Source organism: Hyperoodon ampullatus (genome assembly GCF_949752795.1).
Source record: "Hyperoodon ampullatus genome assembly, chromosome: 16".
In the NCBI taxonomy this organism is placed as follows: domain Eukaryota; kingdom Metazoa; phylum Chordata; class Mammalia; order Artiodactyla; family Ziphiidae; genus Hyperoodon; species Hyperoodon ampullatus.
This window is the reverse complement of record NC_136929.1, coordinates 78,033,767-78,056,956: the sequence shown is the minus strand read 5'-3', so window position 1 is coordinate 78,056,956 and position 23,190 is coordinate 78,033,767. Positions and strand designations below refer to the sequence as shown.

Sequence of the window (23,190 nt, the reverse complement as noted above, 5' to 3'; positions counted from 1 at the left end):
GTTTTAGTTTCAGGTTGGGAATACATTATCTTTAGAGAGATATGAGATTCGTTATGACAGAAAAGTAAATAAGTATCTCTTTTATAGTAGATGCTGAGGTAAACTGCTGTTTAATATATTTATTTATATATTTAGCTCTGTGTCATTAGTATAAATATAATGAATGTACATTTGATCACATCAACATATAGCTCAATTAAGAATCCATAGTGAATAAATAAATAAATATTTTTAAAAAAAGGATCCATAGTGCATATTAGTACTGGAACAAGTACTTTATAAGACATTCACCATTACAGTGTTTGAATAAAACTGGATATTTTAGTTCACACACCAGAAAGTACTTGGAACACGTGTTCTCGTGGAGGCAGTGATTTCTAAGAGACAGATGATTTCCTGTGGGTTTTCTCCCAAAAGCTGTGTGTAACTGAGGTAATCTTAAAAGTAGGTTTGGGTTCTAGGCCTCAGTTTAGACTTGGCAGTAAGCCTCCAGCTGAGGGACTCTGGGAAGGAGCAGTGGGGCTTTGATGGGTCGTGTGCAGGTAAGTGTAGTGTAAAGACTGTACCTGTTCACAGCGATGTAACAGCTTTAAGCATCTAGTCTTCAGAGAGTGATTGGAGATTCAAAATATTGTAAGATTAGAACTGGTTAATAACTTTCTTCGTCCAGTATCTTATCTGTCAGTTTCAGGTACATTTTTACTGTGAATGTTCAGTCTTAAATGATTATTCATTCGTCAAGTTCATGAGGGCACTCCAGGGAGTCTGATTTTCAGTATCCCTGAAACTGAAACCTATCTGCTTCCGATCCAGGCCTGGTAGGGTGATGTGGCCTCACAGGCCTCACTGTGTCTTCCATTTTCAAGTTTCAGAGTCTGTTGACCGTAATCTTGCTGCTTATGTGTACCTGTGCTTATATCTGATGCTTGGCACCCAGCCTCCTGGACAGAAATAAAGCTGGGTTGTTGGGTATACTCTGGAAGTGTGCCAGAATTGGTGAACGTGAGAGTCCTTACGCTGCAGTATGCTGTGGTGTGATGGCCTTCAGCATCCTCTTCATACAGTAGCTTGGAAAAGTGCCAGAATTCAGTTGCCATCAGATTTAAATATGAGAAAAAAGGACTTATCTGCAGAAAATAATGGAAAGAATGGTTAACCCTTTTATCTCTGAACATTGAATGAGATAAATTTCTAGCGGCTGTTCTGTATTTTTGTTACTGGACCAATGTTCTATATAAATAATTAGGATGTCACCAGTTAATACTGCGAGTTTAAATATGTCTAGCAATCAACCTCAGTACTGTCACTATACAGTATTACCTTCTGCATATGTCATTCTCTGGTGTCAGATACCTTTTTTTTTTTTAAGTATGTCTTTTTTTTTTTTTTTGGCTGCACTGGGTCTTAGTTGCAGCACGCAGGATCTTTAGTTGTGGCATGCAGGCTCTTAGTTGCAGCATGCGAGATCTAGTTCGCTGACCAGGGATCGGACCCGGGCCCCTTGCGTTGGTAGCGTGAAATCTTAACCGCTGGACCACCAGGGAAGTTCCCAGGTACTAGTTTTTAGTGAGGTATCTTTAAGGCACATAGTAGAAAACAAAATTGGTAAATTACTTAAGTTCCTTTCACTGTGATTTGGAAACAGTAAATCTTTATCGAGAGAGAGCCTTTTTTGGACTAGCTTTTTTATTGAAAAAAAAAAAAGGTTCAATTTGTGTTGGTAAGGACTGCACTCATATTTAATAATGCTTTTCCGCTGGCCACAGCATTTTGGTCATTAACCAGAGAACCTGTACTCTTAGCAAACTGTAGTTTATCACAGGTGTTTAAACTATTGGAAACAAGCCTGTGCAGTTCTTGAGGAAAATAAATGAGAAGTGACTTAAGAGTGCTACTGAGAAGATGTCCCTATTTAACATGAAAGAATTGAGTAAAAAAACCTATCCACTATGTACCCAGAGTTTATAATAGAGTTTTTCTCATATCTTTAGTTAAAAGCGAGTGGATTTCCACGGGCGTCAGGTGCAGTGTTGCCAGGCCACAGTCAGCGTGCTGACACCCCTCCACCCCTCCCACTCTCCACCAGAAGTCCTTTTTATCCAAGGTTACCTTCGGGATACAACTGGAGGCAGTTGTCTCAGCAGAAGGACAGTTGGTGGTGTGACTAGGATTATTCTGAGGCTCGCTGTCTGCAGTGGCCTTTGTCAGAACTAGGAGTGGTTCAGAGCCCCAGAAGAATAACCATTCACTTCGGACGTCCTTTCTGAATATGGAGCAGCCAGTAGAAAGATGAAGGGAAAGAACTTCATGGCTGCGATAGTCAACCTGACCAGACTTTCTAACCAAGGCAGATATTAGTAAGAATTAGGAAAATATCTGTTTTTTTTTTAACACTAACCCAGATTTTCTTTTGATTACAACAGAAATTTGTGACTCATTTATTATCAATTTATTTTTTCCACTAGCATTTAAGGAAATCAGAAGTGCATTTGATTTATTTAAGTTAACTCCAGAAGAAAAAAATGATTTTCCTGAGAGTAATCGGAAGAGAGAAGAGGTACCACCAGACTGTAAAGTCACAGAAGAGCACAAGACCAAGGAACACAAGCCGTTACTTACAGAAAGGAGAAACACGAGAGATGAGACCGATACGTGGGCGTATATAGCTGCAGATGGTGGTCAAGAGGTTGTGGACAGTACGTCCCAAGCGGACGAGAATTCTGGTAGGTGTGTCCGTAGTCGTTCTGCGGAGCGTCCTCTGTTCTGTGCACTGAGCTGTCTCCCTCACCTTCCTCTCCTTTCCCACGGTCATTCTGATCTCAGGATGCAGCAGAAAACCATTTGAGTCTCCTGAGTAAATAACATTTTATATTGAAGACTTAGATTATTCTGTGATTTCTGAATTGATCAAAAATTGATCTAGTATGCTCAGCACATTTAGAAATGATGCAGATTTCTGGTTTGCTGCCTTACCTACTCTTGCCAAGCAGTCTGAGGGTATATCTTACTAGATTTCTTTCAGAAAACTATCAAATACAAACTTATTTGTATTCTTCCCTTCTAACTTTGCAGTAACTAACACTTACTAAATGAGGTTAGATTGTAAGTGCTGTCCTGAGGATGCCGGACGCAGCTGAGGAGGGGAGGCCGTGTACGGAGTACACAGGACAGTAGCCGTGGAGAAGAGTAATAAAGGGTTAGCACGGAATAAACACAAGAGGTTAATCTGATAAATGTTTGTATAACTCGTGAAACAGGTGAAGAGAAGTTCTGAAATATTTGGGGTATATGGCAAAGCAGGTAGCTTGGGGGCCCTATTACTACAGAGCAACTAGGCTCTGGGACAAGACAGAGACAAGACAAGACAGGCCTCTGGCACGTTGCCGTTGCCGAGCTTGCAGGACACCGGGACAGTGCCTTGGGGCGCCGGGGTGGGGGTGGGGGCAGTGGGTTGCCCAGAGGGCAAATGCCAAATAGCAGCACAGCTGTTGAGATACCAAGCAATAAAGACTAGGTCCTGTAGGTGTTGGTCCAGCCACCTGGGGAGCTCCTGGGTGAAACCTGAAACTAGCCCCGTTCACAGAGGGCAGGGAGAGACCCAGGAAAGAGGCAGCCACCCTAGATGGCGAGGTGGCAGGCTGCACTGGCAGGGGACTTCTGGGAGGCCCGTCTTGGGGGCCGCAGGATGAGTAGACCTCACGCCCGCCCAGCAGAATCTTAACAGTTTACCAAGAGGCCTTAGTTCAGCCCAGGTGGTCTTAGCAGCTTTTACGCTCTCCAGGCTGTGTCCTTGACACTGTTTCCACTGTGGGAACAGTGGGCACAACATACAGCCCAAGGACCGGGGAGGATGTGAGGGGCCCCCTCCTGGCCGGGGTGTGGGCGGTGAGCACCTCGGACCTTCTCCCACAGTGGAGCGTTGGTAAAGCCTAGAAGCTGGTTCATTGAAAGACTAATAGAATAGAGCAGCCCGGGGCACTGTTAGTTTAAGGGAAAAAAGAATGAAGACTTAAACAGTATTTCCAGGGAAAAAAGAGACGTGATTATAGATGGCGTCCAGATTAAAAAGATAAAAATTCTGTGAGCACTTTCTTACCATAGATTTGAAAACTGATTGAAATGGGAAATTCCTGGAAAGATACAGTTTAACAAAACTGACCCAAAAAGAAATACAAAAATTGGATAGTCTTATTACTATTAAAGAATGTGAAATAGTAATTTAAAATAGTCTTACAAATTTAACACCAGGCACAGATGGTTTCATATGCAAGAGTTCATCACACTTACAAAGAAATCTTCCCGGAAGCAGGTGGTTCTGGGAGCCCATCGTCACTTCAGCCCCCAAACCAGACAGACCTGTTCAAGGAGGGGAAAGGACAGGGCAGGCTCCACTTACTCACGAGCTCAGATGTAGAAACTCAAGTGAAACAGGAGCATACTGAATCCAGCCACTTGTAAACACATAACCTCTTACGATCAAGGTGGGTGTTCCCTAGGAATTCAGTTGGTACAGGGAAATTGATTTAATAATCTTCTTGATTTTTAGAAAATAAAGCCTAGCAAGGGAGCTTTGTCAATCAGTAAAGAACATAAAGCCTTTGGCAAACATCTTTTGTAATGATGGAACATTGGGAACATTTCTTTTAAATCAGGAACAAGGGACTTACCTGGTGGTCCAGTGGTTTGGTCTCCCAAGCCTCCACTGCAAGGGGCACGGGTTCAATTCCTCCTCGGGGTTCTAACGTCCTGCATGCTGCATGGTGCAGCCAAAAAAAAAATACAAGGGTGCCTTCTATCCCAGCTTTCATTCAAATTATATTAAGGTCCACCCAGCACAGTAAGACGATGAAAATGAAAAACGTGAGCATTGGAAAGGAAGCCCCGTGTCCCCCTCCCCACAGAAAAGCTGTTATCAGATGGTATAATGTATGTAGAAATCAGACTTACTCTATAAAACTGTAGTAGGAGGTACACGCTGACTTGGCACAGGGAAGGTAGATTAGCAAGTCGCCAGAGCAGCAGCTTGAGAATCGGACGCTTGCAGATCTAAGAACCAGACAGGTTGACTGGTGGTGACACATCGTGGGGAGGTGAGGTCTCAGAGCAGGAGAAGGTGGGCGGATGGCCCAGCTCAAAAAAGAGAGGCGTCTCTCTCCATCCGCCATGCGATGAGGGCAGCTCTTCCTTAACTTAGTCTATTGATTCAAATGCTAATCTCTTCCAAAAACACCCACACAGCCACAAATAATGTTTTACCACCTCTCTGGGCATTCCTTAGCCCTGTCAAGTTGACACATAAAATTAGCTATCACAGATACCAGTTTTTATAAACCTGAGAAAAAGCAAAACTAACGGGACTTTTTTTTATGATACACATATTTTCGCGAGGCTTTTTTTTTTTTTTTTTTTTTTTGGCTACGTTGTGACTTTGTTGCTATGTGTGGGCTTTCTCTAGTTGCAGTGAGCGGGGGTCACTCTTCGTTGTGGTGCACGGGCTTCTCATTGAGGTGGATTCTCTTGTTGCGGAGCATGGGCTCTAGGTGCACAGGCTTCAGTAGTTGTGGCGCGCATGCTCAGTAGTTGTGGCGCACGGGCTTAGCTGCTCCGCGGCATGTGGGATCTTCCCGGACCAGGGCTCGAACCCGTGTCCCCTGCATTGGCAGGCGGATTCTCAACTACTGCGTCACCAGGGAAGGCCCTTGGCAAGACTTTTTAAAAAGAAAGAATGACAGACTGAGTGCTGTGTTTGGGGTGGGGAGGGGCAGACGGGAACAGACCATGTCCTGCACTGGTTCTGTGTTCAGGTAAGTGCTGCGTTCACAGACGCTCACCTTGTAACATACATTATTTAGTATATGTCTAATTTTTTATTTAAAATATAGGAAAAGTTAAAACTGCCAGATGTTGAGTCAAGGTCCAGTACTTCGTAGGAATAAACAGAGTGAACATAGGATTTAAACTGGTTGGCTGAGCTGCCGCATAACCCTTCCGGCTGCTGTAGCTGTGTAAGCTGGAGGTATTGTCTCAGTTCTGGGAGCCCTGGTCTGTGCTGCTTCCCCATCTCCCTGTGTCGTTGCCCTGGAGTGGGGGGCCCAGCTGAGGACTCGGATACATGTCAGTGCAGACACGGCTTTCCTTATCCAGGACGCGTCTCCCTCACAGATTATTGGGTATGGATTGAATGTATTGATTCATGAGTTTGACACTCCTTTCTGAACGTTAGCTGCTTTTACTGTGTCCACTACGGTTGTTATTCAGGAAGTGAGGTACAGCAAGCGTATATGTGACTTACTCAGAGCCATGCATGTAACGCGGAGCAAAGAAACAAAGGCTGTGCTGTTTCTGTGATGGGACGCTTTTAAATCCTTTAACTTTTTTTTTTTTTGAAGTATAGTTGATGTACAGTGTTGAGTTAGTTTCAGGTGTACAGCAAAGTGGTTCAGTTATACATATATATATTCTTTTTCAGATTCTTATCCATTATAGGTTGTTACAAGATACTGAATAGGGTTCCCTGTGCTGTACAGTAGTAGGTCCTTGTTGTTTATCTGTTTTATACGTAGTGGTTTGTATCTTTTAATCCCAAACTCCTAGTTTATCCCTCCCCTCCTTTCCCCTTTGACAACCATCAGTTTGTTTTCTGTGTCTGTGAGTCTGTTTCTCTTTCGTCAGTAAGTTCATTTGTATCTTTTTTTTTTTTTTTTTTTTTTGCGGTACGCGGGCCTCTCACTGCTGTGGCCTCTCCCGTTGCGGAGCACAGGCTCCGGATGTGCAGGCTCAGCGGCCATGGTTCACGGGCCCAGCCGCTCCGCAGCATGTGGGATCTTCCCGGACCGGGGCACGAACCCGTGTCCCCTGCATCGGCAGGCGGACTCTCAGCCACTGTGCCACCAGGGAAGCCCTGTATCATTTTTTTTAGATTCCACATATAAGTGATATCATATGATATATGTCCTTCTCTGATTTACTTCACTTAGTATTATAATTTCTAGGCCCATCCATGTTGCCGCAAATGGCATTATTTCATTCTTTTTTATGGCTGAGTAATATTCCATTGTATATATGTACCACATTTTCTTTTTTTTTTAACCCCACATTTATTTATTTATTTATTTTTGGCTGTGTTGGGTCTTCATTTCTGTGCGAGGGCTTTCTCTAGTTGTGGCAAGCGGGGGCCACTCTTCATTGTGGTGCGCAGGCCTCTCACTATCGCGGCCTCTTTTGTTGCGGAGCACAGGCTCCAGACGCGCAAGCTCAGTAGTTGTGGTTCACGGGCCTAGTTGCTCCATGGCATGTGGGATCTTCCCGGACCAGGGCTCGAACCTGTGTCCCCTGCATTAGCAGGCAGATTCTCAACCACTGCACCACCAGGGAAGCCCCCACATTTTCTTTATCCATTCATCTGTCGATGTTTAGGTTGCTTCCATGTTTTGGCTATTTAACTAGGGCTCCTATGAACATAGGGGTACGTGTATTCTTTCAAATCAGAGTTTCCGTCCTTTCTGAATATATGCGCAGGAGTGGGATTGCTGGATTATACGGTAGCTCTATTTTTAGTGGGGTTTTTTTTTTTCTATTTTTTGGCTGGTCCTGGTCTTAGTTACAGCACACGGGATCTCTATTGCCACGTGTGGGATCTCGTTGCCGCTTGAGGGATCTTTTAGTTGCGGCACGTGGGTTCTAGTTCCCTGACCAGGGATCAAACCCAGGCCTCCTGCATTGGGAGTTCGGAGTTTTACCCACTGGATCACCAGGGAAGTCCCTATTTTTAGTTGTCTGAGGAACCTCCGTACTCTTCTCCATTGTGGCTGCACCAGCTTACATTCCCACCGGCCGTGGGCGGGTTCTCTTCCCTTCACACCCTCTCCAGCGTTTATTGTTTGTAGACTTTTTGAGGATGACCATTCTGACCATTCTGTGGTGACACCTCATTGTAGTTTTGATTTGCATTTCTCTGAAAATTAGCAGTGTTGAGCATCTTTTCATGTGCCTGCTGGCCATCTGTGTTTAAATCCTTTATCTCTTACCATCAAGTATTTGATGTGCTTTTCACTTTTTAAACCAGTGCGGTCATGTTGAATTATCTCCAGATCCCCTCCACTGCACTGCCCGTAGAGAATGAACGTTTTCAGCCCTGGTGTTGACGAGTCCGTGGACCAGACACATGAGGGTGGGAATGAGCGCTGGCTTCGTGCGTGCAGGGGGTGGCTCGGAGCGCAGGGCGCTGGGGCCGTCATGGCGGCGCTTCCAGGGGGAGAAGCCCAGCGAGTGCGACATGGCCGCAGGCAGACTCACGGGTCTGGTCTCTGCGTTCAGAAGGCCTGTACGTACGTGCAGGCGGGGAGCAGTGTAGAGCTGCCCCTCCTGTAAGGTGGCGCAGTGCAGCTGACGCTCTGCATCTGGCTCTTCCGGATGAGGAGGGCTGACCGTCTGTCCAAGAAGAACGGCCGAAGAAAGAAATGTTAGAGCTTCCTCTACTGAATCCTTGATTTCTTGCTTCCTTTCAGCTTCCAAAATTCATATGTTATTATTTTACAGTTAATAGTATACCTATTTGTCTTGATGCCTTTTCGTGTGTGACCTCTAAAAGTGGATAATTCATGTTACTTCCCAAAGAAAATCAGAAATTTAACTAGAGACTCGGTTACATAGTGACGTATGCTCAAAGTGTGTGTAACATTCTGATTAGGGCACCATATATTTAATAAAACAGCATTGTATTTTTTTTTATAGTCTAGCAAAATGTATCTTAATAAGGCTCTTCTGTGTTCCAGATGGCAGACAACAGATTTTGAGTTTCGGCATGGATTTGCAGTTGGAATGGATGAAATTAGAGGATTTTCAAAAACATCTTGATGGGGAAGATGAGAATTTTACAACAGCAGAAGCAATTCCAAGCAGTGAGTAGTTCTGGAATTACGGGGATCCCCCTCATGAATCTAGGTATTTAAACCTAATTTATCTTTCCTTTCATTTTAGGTTTATTGAGGGATGCTGTGAAAAACGGGGATTATATTACTGTGAAGGTTGCACTTAATTCAAGTGAAGAATATAACCTGGACCAAGAGGTAAAGTGTCTTTGTAAAAATCTCATGAAAGGAAGATGGAAAGGAACTCTTTTAAAATAATTCAGTTTTATTCTTTCTTTTCCTAACTATAAAAGTGATACATGTTCACTTCATAGGACTCAAACATTCTAGAAATGTATAACGTAGAAAATTACAGGGCTTCCCTGGTGGCGCAGTGGTTAAGAATCCACCTGCCAATGCAGGGGACACGGGTTCGAGCCCTGGTCCACATGCAGTGGAGCAACTAAGCCCGTGAGCCACAACTACTGAGCCTGCACTCTAGAGCCTGCAAGCCACAACTACTGAGCCCACATGCCACAACTACTGAAGCCTGTGTGCCTAGAGCCCATGCTCTGCAACAAGAGAAGCCACCGCAATGAGAAGCCCACTCACTGCAACGAAGAGTAGCCTCAGCTTGCCGCAACTAGAGAAAGCCCACACACAGCAACGAAGACCACGAAGACCCAATGCAGCCAAAAAAATAAATAAATTTTAAAAAAAAAGTGGAAGACCTAAATAGACATTTCACCAAGGAAGACATACAGATGGCCAAGAGGCACGTGAAAAGATGCTCAATATTACTAATTATTAGAGAAGTGCAAATCAAAACTACAATGAGGGGCTTCCCTGGTGGCGCAGTGGTTGAGAGTCCGCCTGCTGATGCAGGGGACACGGGTTCGTGCCCCGGTCCAGGAAGATCCCACATGCCGTGGAGTGGCTGGGCCCGTGAGCCATGGCCGCTGAGCCTGCGTGTCTGGAGCCTGTGCTCCGCAACGGGAGAGGCCGCGGCAGTGAGAGGCCCGCGTACCCCCCCCACACACACACACTCTACAATGAGGTATCACCTCATGCCGGTCAGAATGGCCATTATCAAAAAATCTAGAAACAATAAATGCTGGAGAGGGTGTGGAGAAAAAAACCCTCCTGCACTGTTGGTGGGAATGTAAATTGATACAGCCACTATGGAGAACAGTATGGAGGTTCCTTAAAAAACTAACAATAGGGGCTTCCCTGGTGGCGCAGTGGTTGGGAGTCCGCCTGCCGATGCAGGGGACGCGGGTTCGTGCCCCGGTCCGGGAAGATCCCACATGCCGCGGAGCAGCTGGGCCCGTGAGCCATGGCCGCTGAGCCTGTGCGTCCAGAGCCTGTGCTCCGCAACGGGAGAGGCCACAGCAGCTAGAGGCCCGTGTACCACCAAAAAAAAAATGGAGAGCTGATGAAAACTGCGCTGGACTGTTAGGTCCGAACATTTGGGACAGTGTTCTCCTTAAAAAAAAAAAAAAAAAAAAAAAAAACAACTATCAGTAGAAGTACCATACGACCCAGCAATCCAAGTACTGGGCATTTACCTTGAGAAAACCGTAATTCAAAAAGAGTTATGTACAAAAATGTTCATTGCAGCTCTATTTACAATAGCCAGGACATGGAAGCAACCTAAGTGTCCATCGACAGATGAATGAATAAAGAAGATGTGGCACATATACACAATGGAATATTACTCAGCCATAAAAAGAAACGAAATTGAGTTATTTGTAGTGAGGTGGATGGACCTAGAGTCTGTCATACAGAGTGAAGTAAGTCAGAAAGAGAAAAACCAATACTGTATGCTAACACATATGTATGGAATCTTAAAAAAAAAAAAAATGGAACTGGTGAACTTAGTTCCAGGTCAGGAATAAAGATGTAGACATAGATAATGGACTTGAGGACACGGGGAGGGGGAAGGGTAAGCTGGGACGAAGTGAGAGAGTGGCATGGACATGTATACACTACCAAATGTAAAATAGCTCGCTAGTGGGAAGCAGCCGCACAGCACAGGGAGATCAGCTCGGTGCTTTCTGTCCACCTAGAGGGGTGGGATAGGGAGGGTGGGAGGGAGACGCAAGAGGGAGGGGATATAGGGATATATGTATACGTGTAGCTGATTTCACTTTGTTGTACAACAGAAACTAACAGCATTGTGAAGCAATTATACTCTAATAAAGATCTATTAAAATATATGTACTCCAATAAGAATTCATTTAAAAATATATAATAACCAAAAAGTAGAAATAAACCAAATGCCCATCAACTGATGCGTGAATAAATAAAATGTGTTATATCCCATATGGTGGAATACTATTAGTCAAAAAAAATAAATGAAATATCGATGTGTGCTTCAATACAGATGATCTTTGAAAACATTATGCCTAAATGAAAGAAACCAGTCACATATTATATGGTTCCATTTATATGCAAAGTTCAGAATATGAAAGAAAGTCGATTAGTAGTTGCCCAGGTTGGGGAAATGGAGGGTGGGGTGGGAAGTGACAGCTAAGGGCCATGAAGTTTCTTTTGGGGACAATGAAAATGTTCTAGAACTGATTGTGGTGATCGATGCATATATCTATGAATATACTAAAAGCCATCAAACAAGTCAACTGTATGATATCTGAATTATATCTGAATAAGGTTTTAATAAAAACTTTACAAAGGAAGAAAAATCATCTCACTGTGGTCAGTAGGGCCTTTTCTCCCCCCACACTCTTGTTGTCACGTGTGTGGTGAAGCTGTCATTTCTCTGTGTTGTCTTCCAGTCACTGGGAAGTTCTCTTCCTCTAATCATAGTTAAGTTACTTGCCTTAGATTTTCTGGGTAGAGAATTTGATCATCTGCTACAAAATAACTATTTTGCTTCCTTTTTCCAGTATTTTTCTGGTCTTGTGAAGTTGGTGACATTTTAAATAATAGTGATGACAGAAGCCATCCTATCCTGTTCCTGATCGGGATGGATTTTCCCTTTAGGGTCTGAGTGTGAAGATTTTATTTGTCCTGCTGTTAGTTTCTTGTGGAGCCTTTATAACTTCCTTTCTTTTTTTTTTTTAGCTGCTTAAGTTTTTATCAGGGATGGATATTGGATTTTATCACATGGGGTTTTTTTTTCTACTTATTTTTGGGGGGTGGGTATGCGGACCTCTCACCGTTGTGGCCTCTCCCATTGCGGAGCACAGGCTCCGGACACGCAGGCTCAGCGGCTATGGCTCACGGGCCCAGCCGCTCCGCGGCATGTGGGATCTTCCCGGACCGGGGCATGAACCCGTGTCCCCTGCATCGGCAGGCGGACTCTGAACCACTGCGCCACCAGGGAAGCCCTTTTTTTTTCTACTTTAATAATTATGTAGCTTGGTCTTTATTAGTAAAGCATAGTAGCTACAGGGCACTTTCTAAAATTAGAAAAAGTGTTTTTTTTTTTCATGTAACATGTTTTGTAATAGGAAGATATTTTACACATAAGATGGTGTAACCATCTTATTTTTAATTTATTAATTTATTTATTTTTCGCTGCATTGGGTCTTCGTTGCTGCACGCGGGCTTTTCTCTAGTTTCGGCGAGCAGGGGCTACTCTTGCACTGAGCGGGCTTCTCATTATGGTGGCTTGTCTCGTTGCAGAGCATGGTCTCTAGGCGTGCAGGCTTCAATAGTTGTGGCACGTGGGCTCGGTAGTTGTGGCTAGCGGGCTCTAGAGCGCAGGCTCAGTAGTTGTGGCGCACGGACTTAGTTGCTCCGCGGCATGTGGGATCTTCCCGGACCAGGGCTCAAACCCGTGTTCCCTGCATTGGTAGGCAGATTCTTAACCACTGCACCACCAGGGAGGTCCCCTTATTTCAATTTAAGTGGATCCTGTTGAGTCTGTCTAAAGTACTATTGCCAAGAATCATTTTTCTTATATTTGTGTTCCCTCCAATTACTCAGACAGGCAAATTTTGCAGACTTTCAGATTACAGCTAAATTAATTTGTACTACTGGAATTTGGTTTTATCAGATGTTATTTAACAAATTGTTTGGTTTTCTCATATGTTGATTGCTTGAACTAGTGATCGGAAATATTTTAGCTAATAGTTACCTTTTTATCTTTTGTCAGCCTTTTGTAGTTTTATCTCTATTAAAAGAACTTTTCTTTAATTTCTCTATTTTGTTATGGACTCTCAGAAACTAACCATATCAGTGTCCTGTTGGCCACTTCTGGATTTCCTTCTGTATCCTTAGAGAACTCAGACTCTCACTTCCCAGCGGTTATATTTACATAGGCCAACATTTGTCTCATCCAGAAAGCATTCATTTTAGTTTGTAACCAACAGAATGGACTTGTGTGACTTCTCATGGTCATTTCTAGCCTTCTATCTTTGGGCCAACCAAATGAATATAATGAATATGTGCGTTTCACCTGTTTTACCTAAAACACAGGAGACCTTTGAGATAAGTACCTTTGCCATTTATGTGGCGTCAGGGTTCACTGTTCATTTTGTATCATGCAGAGTGTTGATATGCCTTTAGAACGTAATACGTGGAAGTTGTAAAATTTTATGGTAACACATATGGAAAAATTCTAAAGGTTATTAGTTTCTGATTGTTAGGGTATTTTAATGAAAAACCTAAGTACATAGATGCATAAATCAATGTATTTCAGTGATTTCGCATAGTAAATGAAACTTAGTTCTAAAATTTTTCTGATTAAACATTGACATGTTTTTTCATAAACAAAACCAATACAGGATTCAAGCGGGATGACGCTGGTGATGCTCGCGGCAGCTGGGGGGCAGGACGACCTGCTGAGGCTGCTCCTCAGGAAGGGGGCAAAAGTGAACGGTCGGCAGAAGAACGGGACCACCGCGCTCATCCATGCTGCCGAGAAGGTCGGCCACTCAGAAGGCTTTGGTCCGATAGTCTTGGGACCGAGACAGAGTCTGTCTCTGCGGGGAAATGTACCCGTCCTACAGCCACGTAACTTTAAATTTTCATAGTTCAGTTCATCTGTAACTTGTCATAAATGGATATGTTTTTATTGACAGTCATACTTTGTAATTGAATTTGCAAAATCATTTATCTAGTTGGAAGTGATTTATATTGAAAAAGAACAACTGATTAAGGTATTAATATTGATTTAATTCTTAGATCTTTAAAAAATCTTTTTCAATTTAAATTAAGTGTTCCTTTTGGTTAATAATTAAAATGTTCCCATATATTATCTTATTAAAAGATCGATATGCAGAGTTTCTTATGCTGAAACCAGTGGTTAAACTTAAGGTTGGAGTTTCCGGCAGACGGTGCGCGGCTGTATGGGTACCTGTGCTGGGCCCACTCCCCGCAGCCTCCAGCTTTCCCACGACCCTGCACGGGGGAGCTCTTTATATCGTGTTCACCATCCTGCTTGGGATAGAACCTGAGTACTTTTCCTGGTGGATAAAAATCTTAAAACGTCTAGAAATTTACTTTTTTTTTTTTTTTCTTTAACAGAACTTTTTAACGACAGTGGCTATTCTTTTGGAAGCAGGAGCTTTTGTAAACGTCCAGCAGAGCAATGGTGAGACGGCTCTAATGAAGGTAAATGCCTCCCGTGGAGCAGTCCTCCCCTCACATGCAACATGGTCCTGCTGGGGTCTCCAGCTGCTGCTCTGCTGGGGCTGGTGTATGATGGGGACGAGACTGTCTGTGGACCTACAGGTCGCAGCTGAGTGGGAGAAAGAGACCCGCAAAGAGGCAGTTACTCGGTGTGCTGAGCAACGTGGTGGGAATAGCACAGGGAGCTATGAGCTTGTGTACAGTGGACACCAGGCTCAGTCGTGTGGATTTGAGCTCAGCCTTGGGATGGACCTGGCAGGTGGCTAAGCCACGTCCTCAAGATCCAGGTCAGCAGGGATGAAACATGTGAGTGGAAGGGAAGCAGGCTGTGCCCTGCGCAGACCTGGGCGCGGAGAAGAGGGATGTGCACCCATTACTATTTCACACTGGTGACTTCATCTTCTGTGCCTGGAATTGTGGTTTTCAGACAGTGGGGGTTTTCTGTTTGTTTGTTTAAATTTATTTATTTTTGGCTGCGTTGGGTCTTTGTTGCTGTGCGCGGGGTTTCTCTAGTTGTGGCAAGCGGGGGCTGCTCTTCATTGCGGTGCGCAGGCTTCTCACTGCCGTGGCTTCTCTCGTTGCAGAGCACGGGCTCTAGGCATGCGGGCTCAGTTGTGGCTCACGGGCTCTAGAGCGCAGGCTCAGCAGTTGTGGCGCACGGGCTTAGTTGCTCCGCGGCATGTGGGATCTTCCTGGACCGGGGCTCGAAAGTGTGTCCACTGTGTTGGCAGGCGGGTTCTTAACCACTGCACCACCAGGGAAGCCCCCTGCAGACAGTTTTGAGTGGAAGGTTGTTGAAGCGCCCCCTCCGTTTAGCAGTCTTGCATTTGCTTCTAGGGGACCCCGCCCAGTCCAGCACGTTCCTGTGGCAGCTCCAGGTTTCTGGCCTGAGATGCTGACCACACAGCAGGTTACGACCCTGTACCGTGCGTGGAGGCTGAGGCTCACTTGCCTGCTCCCTCCGTGCAGCTGTGTGAGCTGCTCACCAAGAAGGTGTGTGTCTGTGGTACCTCTTCCCGACCTTCTTTCCCGAGTCAGGAAGGCAGACTGGTCAGAGCCCCCAGTTGGCGGGGGCCCTGGTCCTGAGTCTGTGCTTGACTGTGCAGTTCTAAAGGCCTGCGTCACCTGCTCCCTTGGCCTTCTTCCACACTTGGGGGTTAAACCTTGCTCACTGCTGGTGTTTCTGTTTCACTTTTGATTCATGGAAATGTTTCTTTTGTCCAGGAGCCCTCCTTTTGAATTTCAATTCTCCTTGTGCGTTTCTACTGAAGTATGTTTAGAGCACAGGTTGCACGTGAAAGCATGAATTTAAAACTTCATCTTACTGAGAAGTCACCAGGCACATTCTAAACAGCAGATGCTCGCACAGTTTGAAGCATGCGGGGGCGGTGTGAGATGGGGGTTGGGGGCAGGCTCTCTGCATCTGTGCCAGGGAGCTAGGGGCTAACCCTCACGGCAGCGGGGAGCCATCTGAAGGGCCAGCCTGGAGAAAGTCAGAAGCAGAGTAAAGGTTGGGTTTCGCTGCATTGCTTATTTTTAATGTCCCCCGTTACAGTGGGGGGAATGGATTGGTTTGCAGACTTGGAGGGAGGTTCTTGAAATTAAGTGGATAATAATAGTCTGCACCCAAGTAGTGACAGTGGAGACAGAAGTGGGCAGACTGACCAGTCTTCAAGAGGTCAGATTCACAGGACTTAGTAATTGCAGGTGATGGCTGGTCCCGTATTTCCTAAGTTAGAGAACACGGGCGGCACAAATGGAAGGTTTTACATGCACTGGACCTGGAAACGCTTCGGTGTTTTACACGTGGATCTTAAGCTCAGGAGAGAGGTAGGTGGGGAAACTCGGATTTGGCTTTGAAAGGGGTCACCCATTAAGGGTCGGAAAAGGCCAGAGATGGAGGAGGCCCAGGAGGGAGAGGCGTTTGACTACGGTCTGAATTAGGTGGCCCTGTCTGTCCTGCTCACTGAGGAAAAGGACCACAGCACTTGTGCTTTCCAACCCCAATGGTTCTTTTCCCTCCCTTCACGGAGAACTAACTCCCAGCTCAGCGTGGAGAGGGACACTGACCACAGTCAAGTAATTATTACTCCTTTATTCCTGACGCAGGCCTGTAAAAGGGGAAATTCAGACATCGTCCGCCTTGTCATTGAATGCGGGGCTGATTGCAACATTCTGTCAAAGCACCAGAACAGTGCGCTGCATTTTGCAAAGCAGTGTAACAATGTGCTGGTGTACGACCTGCTGAAGAATCACTTAGAGACGTAAGTGTGGAGTGAATGTGTCCGGTGCCTATTCGGACACATAATTGGAGTGGCCTGTGTGTAACTGCTCAGAAAAAGATTGTCAAGTACAAGTCCTGACGGGTCTGTGGTCTCAGAAGATGATGAATTTTAAAAGTGGTGTATGAATTATTTTTCTGCAAGTTATTGAGGACTTAGAAACTGTCAAACTTATACTAAGAGTTATCATCTTAAAATCTTAATTATGCTCTTAACTTGGCTGCCAAACATTTCTTAAAACCATTTAAATATTTTAACAGGTAATTTTTTAGAGCAGGTTTTAGGTTCCAAGCGAAGTTGGGTAGAAAGTAGAGATTCCCGTATACCTCCTGCCGCCACAGGTGTGTACCCTCTCCAGGTGGCGTGTCCATTACAGATGATGGACCTACAGTGACATGTGCCCATGACCCAGAGCCCCTGGTTCCCCTTGGGTGTTGTCCATCCTGTGGGTTTGGACAAACGTGACGACGTGTTTCCACATCGTAGTCTCACTGCCCTAAACATCCTCTGCTCTCTGCCTGTTCCTCTCCCCCAAACCCTGGAAACCACTGGTACTTTTCCTGTCTTCTCCAGAATGTCATTTGGTTGGAATCATACAGTATTCGCCCTTTTCAGATGGGTTGCTTTATGACAGGCATTTAAGTTTTCTCCGTATCTTGACATGGCCTGATGAGCTCGTTTCCTTTTAGGACTGAATAATAATTACATTGTCTGGAAATTACCACAGTTTACCCATTCAAGTTCATGCTTTTTCAAATGAATTCTAAATCATTTTATTGGAAGTTCATATAAGTAATTTAGTAGCTTTTTATTGCTTATTTTGGCAACACGTAACAGGAGCTTCAGGAACGGAAGCTAATGCAGGCAGGGTGTTCACTGTCCACGTAACAGAGCCCGGGGTCGGCACCTCGGGCAGGAACAGCCACTCTTCCCCTCCCCTCCTCACCCACCAAACACAGGACATGACTTGGATCTTCACACCTGAAAGACGGTTATTCCCCTTCCAGATGTAGGATCCATGTTCTAAGCAGAAAACAAGGTAAATTTCAGACAGGAGACAAAAAAGGCAAAGGCCAAAAAGGGAGTGTGTGCCTGGGGACTCTGCCGATGCAGACAGCCTTCACCCACCCGGGTGACAGTGACCGGCGGCCAGCAAGCAGGGCGACCAACCTGCCTGGTTTGCCCAAGGCTGAGGGCTTCCTGGGACGCTAGGCTTGGTTTTACATCTCTGACGAAAGGGTTCTTGGGACTGTACACTCCTTGAACCAGAGCATCCTGGGATGGGGTGGGTTGGTTACCTTCCCAGCAGGGTCGTCGTCTGAAAAGACTTTTGGAATTAGCAGTAATCATCTTATTTGACTGCTTTCTAAACTAAGTACTGTAACAAGACTTTTCTGTGTGTGGCCGTTCTTGGATTTATTTTCCAACAGAATTCTTATTTCTGATTAATTGACTCATCCAGGGAGTGTGTATGGAGCTCTGTCTGCGTGCCGGGCACTACGCAGAGGGCAGGGGTGGCAGCGGGGCACAGACTTGCCCACTCGGAGCCTCCAGACAGACAGGCATGTGATGTGTCAGGTGTGAGAGCTAAGAAAAAAGAGCAGGGAGGCAGGAGAGAGGCTGCTGCTCCCCACCCCACCCCCCCACTTAAGGTTGATCTGGGAAAGCCTCATTGTATTCAATAGTCTGATAATGTTGTAGCTCGTGGTGCTTCCCTACACAAACATTAACAGCGTTTACTGTACTTGTTTATTAGGCTTTCAAGAGTAGCGGAAGAAACAATAAAGGATTACTTCGAAGCGCGTCTTGCTCTCCTAGAACCAGTTTTCCCAATAGCATGTCATCGTCTCTGTGAGGGCCCAGACTTTTCAATGGATTTCAATTACAGAATCCCACAGAACATACCAGAAGGTAAGCCTGTGTTTTCTCTCATTTTGAAATGTGACATTATAAACTGATTTTCAGGCAGAACTCTTTATTCTTTTAATAAAAAACCTTAACAAATTCCATTATGTGTAATAATTATGTACAATAGTTAATAGCACTGCTGCTCTGGCAGAAAAAAAGAAACGCAGCTGATACTCATCATCCCAGGTGACCCCAAGGGGTCCACACAGCAGCGTGTTAGCACTTGTTTTAAAAGTATGCAAGTTGAGTCTTAATAATTATACTAGTTTTTATTAAAATTGACTTTTTTATTAAAATTTAGCTTTCAAGATGATAAGCCCCAAATAAATATTTTCCCTGAATTTTATTATCACTAATAGTCTTGCCCTTTTAAAAAGACAAAGAAAAATGAAAATGTCTTGTCCCATAGTACAGTTTAGTAGCAAGAGATGAACTTCAGTTCTGCTTCCTAGTTTCTGTTAGGCAGGTAGAGACCATGGCCACGGCCCCTCCTCCAGGACACGGGTGCTCCGTATACAGAGTGGAGGTGACAGTGTCTCTGCCTGAAAGGTAGGAAACTGGGTTCTGGCTTGTTTTATTTTTTTAAAAAAACAAAAAGCAACCCACCTGTTTAAAAAATACGTATTAATGGAAAAAATACAGCTCTACCCATCAAAGGCAGCCATTCACAACATCTTAGTGATAGTGAACTGTGGTCTGGACAGTCCAGGTGGACTGTCTGCACTGCCAGGCATGAGCTGGTGAGCTGAGTCCGTGCACTGGCCGGTCACCCAGCTGGACAGTCCTGGGTTATGTATGGCTGTTTTTGCACTTGCACAACGTCTGCATCTACTAGTGGTTTTTTCCAAAGATGCTCTGTCGTCCTCAGATGCGAGATCCTGGTAGATTTTCCTGACCCTCAAGACTCGGAGTGTGGTCTCCTCTCAGAGCCCCACCCAGACCAGGACTCTCAGCCAACACCTTGGTGAGATCTTGGGTGACTCGCAAACACTCAAGTTTAACAAACACTGACCTTGGTCTCTTGAGGGGTGTGTGGCTCTTAAGACCTGAAGAGAAACAATTTATACTGATACCATGAAACATGCACCAGGAACTTGATTAGGGTCCGTTGTGTCATATTCTGCGTATGGATCGAGTATTTTCTCAGTCAGACTAGAGCTGACGAAGGACGGCCATTCCTCTGCTGGATACCTCTCACTGTGGTCGGCAGGAATAGAAACATGACCTTCGTGGAAGTGTTTTCTAATAGGATTTCACTGCAGACAGCCAACCCCACAGGCTGTCTGACGAGGTTCCACTGCCTTTTCTGCTCTACAGTCACAGGGACACAGCTGCATTTTCACAGTGGAGCTGAGGGGAAAACAAGAAGAGCCTCTGTGTCCTCCGCGGGCCTTTTCTTCTCCTCTCATCCTCGGTGCTCTAAGCAGGGAAGCTGCGTCATAAAACGGAGAGCAAAACCCTATGTCAAACCTCACATAGCTTGGAAGGAGATAAAAGAGCCAGGGACCTGGTGTGCCTTTTTTTCCTGGAACCAGAACAAATTTTAAAGCCAGTCGTTCTTAGGGGTCTTTTTATGAAGTCTCCTCATTCACAAGTTTTTAACATCATGTTAAAAAAACAACTCATGTATCTGTTTTATGTTATCAAAGTACAGTTTCTGTTCAGAGAATGAATTTTGCAGAATATTTTGCATATTCAAAGGCTTCAAATCTTACCCAAATTTTTTTTTTCACATTATAAGAAAATTCAGAAAAGGCAAAATAGTATGTGGAAGACAGTGGAAAATTCCTCAAACCCACATTCAAAAACCACAGTCTACAGGTTTTGCTTCCATTGACATGTATACATTCAGCAGGAACTTTTAAATACCACTTTAAAAAAATAACTTTACTGTAGACAAAGCATATTTAAAAAGCCTGTCGATGAGCTGTCAGTAGCTACTCAGACTAGAAGTAGAAAGGGTTCTGTGGTCTGAAAAGCACTAGATAAACACCAGCAGGTTTTGCACCTGGAGGACTGCTCAAATCTTGCAGACGAGGGTGGGGTACTGGGCCTCCTCCCTCAGGCTCTGCAAAGTGGCCCTGTTGGGTTGGGAATTAAAATCTCTATTTATATCTCCCCAATTCAGGCTCTGGCGTCCTGCTGTTTATTTTCCACGCAAACTTTTTGGGTAAAGAGGTCATTGCTCGCCTCTGTGGACCGTGTAGTGTACAAGCCGTTGTTTTAAATGATAAATTTCAACTCCCTGTTTTCCTGGTAAGAGTTTCCATAGTTCATTACTGAGTACAGTCTTCTAATCAAAAGCACAGATTACATAAATTCTTCTGTGAATTGTAGTTGTTGGAAATGGCAATAATCCATAATCGTAAATTGTTTTAATTGGTTATCGGTGCTTTAAATTATGTCTACCAAGTCTTGGAACTAACATTTTGAAGATAAATTCTTATGGTACAAGAAACATCCTATCTAAATATTATGCCTTTTAATGCCATTATAATTACAAATGTTCACTTAAAGGAAATTTAGGGAATTCAAAAAGGAAGAAAAGCATGCCTGTGCATGGTTCAAAAACCGAAATATGAACACTGAACAACACTGGTTGTATTTATGCTTAATTTTAGGTAATCACAGTATAATTTTGATTTTTATTCACTGTGAACTTTGTCTTATAAATTTTATTTTTGGCTGCGTTGGGTCTTCGTTGCTGTGCATGGGCTTTTCTCTAGTTGCTGCAAGCGGGAACTCCTTTTTGTTGCGGTGCAGTGGCTTCTCTTGTGGCGGAGCACGGGCTCTAGGTGCGCGGGCTTCAGTAGTCGTGGCTCACAGGCTTCAGTAGTTGTGGCACACGGGCTTAGCTGCTTTGCAGCATGTGGGATCTTCCCAGACCAGGGCTCGAAGCCATGTCCCCTGCATTGGCAGGCGGATTCTTAACCACTGCGCCACCAGGGAAGCCCCACTGTGAACGTTTTAAAATATGAATATATGATAACTACTAGTGGCTATGTAAATTCTTTAGCATTAAAAATGCCCTTGAAGAATCGTTGCATGTTTCCTTTGCCACATATAAAATTCTCTCCTTAGGATGAATTTAATTAACTGGTTATGAAGATTTTTAATGTGCATGCTGTATATGGCTGGATATATTCTAATGCCGAACATTTTTTATCTATATATTGTTTTTATCTATATATTGTTTTTCCAGGTAAATGTTCTCTCTTTAACGCAAGGGAAAAGTAAAGAAATCACAGCATGTTGTCTTACAAAGAAATTCAAACAAATTTGCGTTTTCTTCTTAAGGTTTCCGGAGTCTGTCTGTCTGCAGAAACGCTCACCTCTCTCTCGTCTCCTCCCCAGGACAGTCATTTCGTTTACTCGTTCAGCCCCGCCGCAGGCCTCAATAAACTCTTTATAAGGTTGACGGAAGCGCCATCTGCTAAGGTAAGACTCTCCTTGCATCTGCTCAGGTAGTTCCTTCAGGTCACGTTATTAGAGAAGATTTTCAGGAATTCCTGGTGTGCCTGCCTGGGTCTGAAATGGGTTCAACCCTCTTTGATATCCGTGGTGTGCAGCAGCCTGGTGATGTTCTGTGCTTTTGATATTTAATTGCCACATGTATGATCACTAGCTGGACCGGAACAGGCTGTGTAACAGTACGATTAACGTAGTAACCTAAAAACCCAATTGGGCTTTTTAATTAAAGTAATGGTAGTCTAACAACCCACACTGATAACCAGTTTGACAGTATTGCCAAAGAAGGGAAACAAGTCTTGCCCACGTGTGCTTTCTTCCCCTCTTCTAACAAAGGGGAACTCTTGAAATACATGCTTTTTTTCTTTCAACAGGTTAAGTTGCTAATAGGTGCATACAGAGTACAGCTGCAATGACCAAAGAATTGGGAGAGTTATTCTCAGACCTATTTCTAAACACTCTTCAAAGCAGTTTGGAATTCTGGCACAGCTCACACTTCCAAATTAAAAGTTTCTTCTGTAAGCCTCTTGCACTTAAGGCCTGTCACCTGTTACAGTCTGAGAGATGGTTGCATCTCACATATAAAACACAGATGTAAGTATCTGTGCCAGTGTTCTGAAAGCTAGATATTGTGTCCAGACTGTATGTTTTTCCACAGTGTGGAATGGTTCATATGAGGATTATTTAAGAAAATTAAAACTTTTTTAACTTGAAATTTTTTACTAACCCTAGTGAATTTTTGTGTTTAAAACATTTTTTTTTAATCCAGTGGGAATGTCAGCACTAAGTTGTGAGTTTGCATCCCCTTTGTATTTGCAGCTACCCCTCATTGTCTGAAAATAAATCAACCTGAGATATAGCAAAAAAAACCACAAACCAGACATTATGAGCATAAAAGGGGATATGTGAACTTACATGTGAACTTTATCTTTGTTATTGGAATCCATCAAGTCATTTTGAACAGCCAGATCTTGTTACTTATTTTGAACACTGGGAAGGCCAGCCAGGCTTTGCCACACTCTGCCTCCTGAGAAGAGTGACTGCCCACAGGTCTAATGCTTATATTCCTTCAAGAAATATTTGGC

The 23,190-nt window shown here is 44.2% G+C and overlaps 1 protein-coding gene and 1 pseudogene across 5 annotated transcripts in view; both read left to right on the top strand.

Moving 5' to 3' along the window:
• MPHOSPH8 (M-phase phosphoprotein 8) overlaps nt 1-22,521 on the top strand; it is a gene marked incomplete at its 3' end in the record, with an annotated part of 57,532 nt that extends 35,011 nt beyond the window's left edge. For 2 of the 4 annotated variants that reach the window (XM_079721605.1, XM_079721603.1), the window contains 5 exons: nt 2,466-2,723; nt 8,775-8,900; nt 8,980-9,068; nt 13,601-13,741; nt 14,343-14,715. In XM_079721605.1, the coding sequence (XP_079577731.1) occupies nt 2,466-2,723; nt 8,775-8,900; nt 8,980-9,068; nt 13,601-13,741; nt 14,343-14,714 (986 nt within the window). Of the gene's footprint in view, nt 1-2,465; nt 2,724-8,774; nt 8,901-8,979; nt 9,069-13,600; nt 13,742-14,342; nt 14,716-16,556; nt 16,712-17,688; nt 17,702-18,485; nt 18,641-20,765; nt 20,894-21,991; nt 22,076-22,479 lie in introns of those variants that run through there. The other 2 variants (XM_079721606.1, XM_079721604.1) reach the window with 2 other exon arrangements.
• LOC307065215 (protein kish-A-like) lies at nt 528-1,067 on the top strand (annotated as a pseudogene). The gene is made up of 3 exons: nt 528-542; nt 671-680; nt 841-1,067. The product of its transcript is annotated as a protein kish-A-like (transcript).
• Nucleotides 22,522-23,190: the final 669 nt, after the last annotated feature.